Source organism: Hipposideros armiger, unplaced genomic scaffold, assembly GCF_001890085.2.
Source record: "Hipposideros armiger isolate ML-2016 unplaced genomic scaffold, ASM189008v1 scaffold_798, whole genome shotgun sequence".
Taxonomy (NCBI): Eukaryota; Metazoa; Chordata; class Mammalia; order Chiroptera; family Hipposideridae; genus Hipposideros; species Hipposideros armiger.
Window position 1 is genome coordinate 648,849 of NW_017732148.1, and position 7,315 is coordinate 656,163.

Below are 7,315 nucleotides of genomic sequence, written 5' to 3' on the forward strand. Positions count from 1 at the left end.
CAAGCAGAGAACTGGCAGTTTAAATGTTTAGTCAGGTTATGAGTAGGAGAGAGGATAAAGGAAATTAAAGGTGGATATGACAGAGCTAAACCTTGCTAAAAACCTAAGAAAATAAAGTCTCCCCCGTCACCTATATCTATATACTTATGGTTTACAACAGTTCTGAATTTAAAGACAACTTATGTCCCAATTATTTAAATTTCAAAAAAATCAGACAGAAGCAAATAAGACTATAATTCAGTAAATTACAATATATTCAAGAAAATATTGAATTAGGATCACAGACATGCTAGAATTTCAAAGCGGACTGACACACTAGGATTTTACTGTGTAACACATGCATAACATTATCAGAAAGATACTCTTACCTTGGTATTTCCCAGGAAGTCTCTATATTCTCTTAATATTTTTTGGTTTCTAAATAGCCCTATAAGAATTATAAAACACATTTAGCGCATACATATTCTTATCCATCACATTTTAGACTAAACAATTATTCTCTTTAAAACTCAGTTAAATATGTTCTATTAGGTACCAGCAAAAATATCAGATTATAAGAAATCTGGATTTGCAACCCAATTAAAAAATGCGCAAATAACTTGAATAAACCTTTTTCCAAAGATAATATACAAATAGCCAACAAGCACATGAAAAGATGCTCATATCACTAATCATCAGAGAAATGCAAATCAAAACCACAATGAGGTATCACCTCACACCCATCAGAGTGCCTACTACCCAAAAACATAGGTAACAAGTGTTTGTGAGGATGTGGAGAAATTGGAAACCTTGTACACTGTTGGTGGAAATGTAAAGTGGTACAACTGCCATGGAAAAACAGTATGGAGGTTCCTCAAAAAATTAAAAACTACCATGTGATCTAGCAATTATGGGTCTATATTCAAAAAAAAAAAAGAAAGAAAGAATGAGAAAGAAAGCAGGGTCTCAAAGACATATTTACATACTCTTGTTCACAGCAGCACTATTCACAATAGCCAGGAAATGAAAGCAACCATATTGTCCATGAATGGATGAACGGATAAACAAAATGTGGTATATAAATACAATGGAATATTACTCACTTAAAAAGGAAATCCTGTCACATAGATAAACCTTGAGGACATTATGTTAAGTAAAATAACTCAATTGAAAAGACAAATGCTGTATGATTCTATTTATATGAGGTAACTATAGTAATAAAATTCATAGAAACATTAAGTAGAATAGCAGCTACTAGGGGGAGGGGGAAAAGGGAAGTTGTTTAAAGGGAACAGTTTCAGTTTTGTAAGATGAAAAAGTTCTGGAAAAGAAAAATTTCTGGAGATCTGTTTCATAACAATGTGAATATACTTAACACTTCTGAAGTGTATACTTAAAAATTGTTAAAATGATAAATTTTATGTTGCATTTTTTACCACAGTGAAAAAAAAGATGGGGAGAAATCTGGATTTGCAATGAGATAAAGGCAGTTTGATAAGATGTGCTTCTCAAAATTATCTAAAAAATATGCATTATTTAAGCTTGATATAAGAACCAATTCATTTTTAACTCAAAGTTTTAAAATACAGGAAGAAATACTTTCCTATTACAGTGTTTTCTCAAATTTTGTTACTTTAAATATTGCCTTTAAAAATGTACAAAGCTATTCATGGTATCATTATTTTAACAGAAGACTGGAAATAACCTATGGGGAAAATGACTGAATAAACTATGGTATGCCCCCTTATCATTGATTTCCTTCCTAACCACTGCTCCCCTTCTTGGTACTGAACCTCATACTCTCAGAAATGCTCTCTACTCCTTTACTTCTGGTATTTCTGATCATTAATTGTTTCACCATTTCCACTTAGAAATTTTGCCAACTCATCAGGAGAAGAAAATTTTGTCCCCATTAAGCCTTGATCCTGTGCAGAACTTAAAAATATAGTTAAATAATTCAGAATTCTCCTAAATAAAGTCTGTCTAAGAAATATGTGTACATATTTTTGCAGATATTGGCACCTCTATCTCTACTTTAATCCTGCTACATTTCCATATCAGTTCCCCAGAATAAGAGAACCATAACTATAAGTATCTAATTCCCCTATGGAATATGCTCTATTCCAACAACATTTGATCATATCCTGTATTACCTAAAAGAAACCCAATGGAAGCCATTAATGGAACAGTGATGCCAAAATTCTGGGGCTCCCTGACCCCAATATGTATTTCATTCATTGAAAACAAACATTTCACTCCTGTGGATTTAAGGGCAGCTCTCTTTAGCGTATCTGTGGATATAATCAACAACTGTTTGCTTCTTCGGCGAGGCCAAAACAGCTTAGATACTAGGATTCCGTGACTCTCCTTCATATTTTTCAAATGTTAAACCAATGATTTAAAGGACTTGGATTTTGCAAGGAAATCTATACGTATTCAGTATGCAGGTAACTTAATATTACAGCTAAAAGAGACATAATGTTTTTGATTTTGTCAAGCAAAGGAATCGTCAGCAGAAGTCTCTCACTTTCTTTGCTAGAATTAAAGCTATATAAGAACATCCTAGACCTTCAACCAAGGAACAACTGAGACGATTATTAAGGCTGACAGGCTACTACAGGCAGTGGACAGTGAACTTTTCTAAAACAGTTCAACCATCAACATCACATGAACTAACTAAAACAAACACCTGTTATTTTAGAGATATACACTAAAATATTTACAGATAAAATGATGTAATTCCTGGACTGGTTTGGAAGTAAATTCAGTTGAGTGAGGGTTAGTGAGGGGGATATAGATGAAACAAGGTTGGTCAGGTGTTGATAATCATAAAGCTGCATCCCTAAAGGTATTTGAGGGAATTATTATACTTTCCTCTGTACTTCTGAATATATTTGAAATTTCTCCACTGCAAGGGGGGGGTAAACAAAATAAAATTTGAAGAAAAATGTTAGGAAATACTTAGAACATATAAAACTAAATGTTAAAAGTCCACCAAAAACTCATGAACATCAACTTAAAAGACACACAATCTAATAGATGAGTGAGTAATGGATATAAAAATTATTACAGAAGAAGTAAGAAAAAACAATAAACATATTAAAAATAACCAACTTCAGTAGTAATCAGAGAAATTCAAAATTAAATTCAAGGTACCATCTGTTACCCATGAAATACACACAAAAAATGAAAACATTGTTAATATACAGCATTGTCAAGGGTGTGAAGAAACATACACTCTGAGCATAAATGTAAATTGGTACCATATTCCCTTTAGAGAATAATTCTTCAGGATGCATCAAGTTTTAAAATACCTATGTCCTTTAAACCTGAAATTCTACCATTAACATTTTATCCTACACAAATATTCACAATAACAGTAATACATGTTTAAAAAGAAAAAGTATGAGGTCATTAACTAATGTATTCTTTGTAATGATAAAAAAAATTGGAGAACATAACTTGCTACTTCATAAAACAGAATACTATGCAGCTGTTAAAAAGAATGAGGTAGAAGTAGATTTCTATTTGTAGACATGGAAAGATGTTTATGATTACACTGCTAGGTATAAAGAGCAAAATGCAAAACAATATGTATAGTGTCATCCAATTTACGTTTAAGTGCAAAATCTGGGTATATAAATTTGAAAATGCATCAGAAATATTCTGGAAGGATATACATTAAGCTGTCAACAACAGTTACCTCTACAAAGAAAATGAAATGAAAAAAGATTTTTAATTCTTTATATTTTTGCATCCTTTCTAAAATCACAAGTATGTACCACTTTTGTTATTAATACATACATATATAAATCAAAGAACTATCTGAAACCTATTTCACATTACATAAATCCTAATTCTATTAAGGTGGCTTTGTCACTAAACCATTGGATTATTAAATTCCATGAGAGTCTTATTTGCATCTAAATCTCAAGCACCAAGCACTGCTTCTAGTTCATAGATGTTCGATAAATAGCTGCTGAATGAATGAAAGTAAAAATGTGGTAACTGAATTAACAGGCTTTTCTGTCACTTTTAGAATAAGTATAATCTTTAAATCAAACCACTGGTTTTAGTATTCATGTCTTATGAAAACCACAAACTAGCTTCACTTCCTCTGAACATTTTTTAAAAACTAGAGGAGAAAACAACCAATAGATATTGTTTTTTAAAATAAATGAATCCCAAAATGGAGATTGCTATATGCTAGAATCACAGAGCCAAAGCCAAAAGGTATGCAACCACCAGGGAGCACATAATTATACGCACAATACTTACCTACAAATTAGAGGCATACCTCGTTTTATTGCGCTTCACAGATGTGTTTTTTACAAATTGAAGGCAAGCCTTTACACCAGCAAAAACACTGTAACTCATTTTATTGCAATACTCGCTTTATTGTGGTGGTCTGAAACTGAAACTGTAGTGTCTCTGAAGTATGCCTGTACTTTCCAATTAACTCAACTTTAACTTGAATATACTTACTTTCTCTGTACTCTATTTCTGCTTCCTTACGCAGTTTTTTCTCTCTGGCAAGAGCTTCAAGGCTCCCCCAAACTTCCAAAGATCTGTGCATAAACACATGGCCAAGAATATGAACAATTTTAATGACTTCATTTTAATCATATTTAAATCTAGAATTACCATATAACTATATGACAATCTTACAACAAAGCACAAGGTCCTTTAGGAAAAATACAAAGCACTTAAGGAACTTTTCTAAACTAAATCTAAACAAAAGAGTAAATTCAACACCAAGTTTTTTATATAAATTAGGATATATTTTTAGTTAAGTACTACACAGTACAAAAGTTAACTCCCAGATAAACAAATTTGCAAATAAAAAATATTCTATTTTTTAAATGTCATTTAAAAAATTCTAGGTCTCTTTGAAATGTGTTTTTATTAATCCCAAATTCAACTTGCACTTTTATTCTAAAAAACCTAGTTCTTACTTTGCTTCCACATCTGATCTCAAGTATACAGTAAAGGACTCAGTATCTTCATGGGGACTTCGTTGTCTGATTTTTCGAAGTTGTTCCAGATCACTGAAGAACGAAACATGTTGAATTTATTCAGAAAAGGTTCATACGAGTTATGTACTTAAAAGGATTATTAAGAGCAGATAAAAGCCACTACACATTAACCCTTTTCTTAAAAGACTACAGATCTATACAGCTTTTGAAGATCAGTTTATAAAGATTGCATTTTGACCACAAAAGTTGTTCTAGAGACAGTGAAAAAAAATTATTCTTGATGCTAATATAGATACCATAACATAATACGTAGAGATTAAATTTCTTCATAAGTGCTTACATTTTATCTGCTATGGACATGCCACTACAACGTCTGATGTACAGAAAAAAAAGTGAAAACTGGAAAGAACATGGATTAGGGTATCATCTCTCTATTTAAGAATTTAAATTTAAATTTTACAGTCCTATTTATTTACATCCAGATTAATAGTAAGTGTTAATACCGTTCAAAGGTATCAAGTCACAACGATTATATGTCAATTCCTGCTATTTAACAATTTTTCCCTTTCCTTCAATTCTGAAAAGTTTATATATTCATCAAGTCTCCGCTAAACAGTCATACAATATTTGATTATTGGTGGTCCTAAGAAAATTCTGTAACAGTGATGAAAAGACCTATAAATAAAAATGTGGTAACTAGGGAATGTTACTAAGTTCTAGAAATTAAGCCTGGAATTTAAAAAAGTCAACAACCAACTATCACATGTTAGAAAAAAAGTTTGGACCAGGTATTAAAAGATTATTCAAGTTTTCTCTCTGTCACTGAATTACTAAATGAGCTAGGCCATCACTGACATATTTACTATGCTTCCTGACCTATAAATGTGGAGACAGGAACATCTAAGGAACTTAATTCACAAGAATTTTGTGAGAACTAAATGAAATACTCTACGTAAAATAGAATATAGTAGCTTTATATCAATGCTATAATTACTGTTTTAGTAATTACATAAGTTATAAAACTGATTATAGGATTCCTTACTTCTTGATATTATACCACAAAGGAGGTGACCATGAGGGAGGGAAACCAAGGGTCGATCATATCTGATATGTCTAAAAACCCAAGAAGGCTTCCACGTAAGTATGGCTTTTCTGGGTAAACACATAAAGGGAAGGAAACTTTTTAAATATGTGACAATATAGTTTCAATAAATCTCTACGATTACAAGAAAATTAATAAAAGATACCAGAAAGAAGTAATTTATACTTAACAGAAACCACATATGGAATATAAACATAAATGTACAAACTAAATTAAGCACTACTCAATTCTGCTAGCCCAAAAATCTAAACTAAAAAAGTCAAACATAAAAATATGCAAATAATATTATTGATAATTCTGCCACATGTGAGCCTAACAAAACTCCTAAAATCTTGTGTAATACAGAGAGAGGTTTTGAAAAACTTGCCTTTTTTAATTTAAGAAGCCCAGAAAGACTGAAATTGCTCATGCTAGAGCAAAATTCAATTTAATAAGCAAACATTTTTACATTTTTTTCAACTGAATAAAAATATTTCTTCCTTTAGCCATATGAGTCCACAGTGAGAAGATGGTTGTTTATTAAACAGGAAGCAGGTCCTCACCAGACAACAAAACTGCTGATACCTTGGATCTTGGGCTTCTGGCTTCCAGAATTGTGAGAAACACATTTCTTTTGTTTATAAACAAAAATAAAACAAACAAAATATATATACGTGTGTGTGTGTGTGTGTGTGTGTGTGTGTGTGTGTGTGTGTGTGTGTACATATATATATATATTTCTTCCATTTGGAAGAAGCCACGAGAAAGTTTCCACATGGATAGTAGCAGGTAACACATTCTAAGAAATAAAATAAATGGTTATTTAGATTAGATAAAGTACCACATTTTTGTAAAGAATTACTGTACCTGGATTTAAGGCAGAACTCGTTCATTGCTCTGACGCCAGTGATGAAATTATTCTGAGTGTACTTTGGGCCATACTCCCTCTTCTTAAGGACTGCTTTGACTAAAACCAAAAATATAGAAAAACATAAAAAATATGTATTAAAGTCACATTTAAAGATGAACATATGCTAAATGCTGAAGCTTAGCTAATAAAATCCATAAAATACTGCTCTTTTTCCTGATGCACTAAATGACTTCAGAAAAAAAAATTCTCCAAAGTGCAGAATAGACATTTGTAAACATCTAAGCTTTTATCTCCATAGTTCATCTTTAACTGATGTCAAAATGCCAACCCTTTGTCTAATGGACACCTTGTATAGGTATCACTGGTCGGTTTAAATTGTATTAACACAATTTAAATTGTTTAGGGTCT

At 31.6% G+C, this 7,315-nt stretch overlaps 1 protein-coding gene across 1 annotated transcript in view; it reads right to left on the reverse strand.

The window, feature by feature from the left end:
• SLC30A9 (solute carrier family 30 member 9) overlaps positions 1-7,067 on the reverse strand; it is a 49,865-nt gene extending 42,798 nt beyond the window's left edge. Inside the window, exons 1-4 of the mRNA XM_019628492.1 lie at positions 6,904-7,067; positions 4,935-5,027; positions 4,465-4,547; positions 369-427 (exon numbers count right to left, since the gene is read on the reverse strand). Of these exons, the coding sequence (XP_019484037.1) occupies positions 369-427; positions 4,465-4,547; positions 4,935-5,027; positions 6,904-7,067 (399 nt within the window). The remainder of the gene's footprint in view (positions 1-368; positions 428-4,464; positions 4,548-4,934; positions 5,028-6,903) is intronic.
• Between the last annotated feature and the right edge of the window lie 248 nt (positions 7,068-7,315).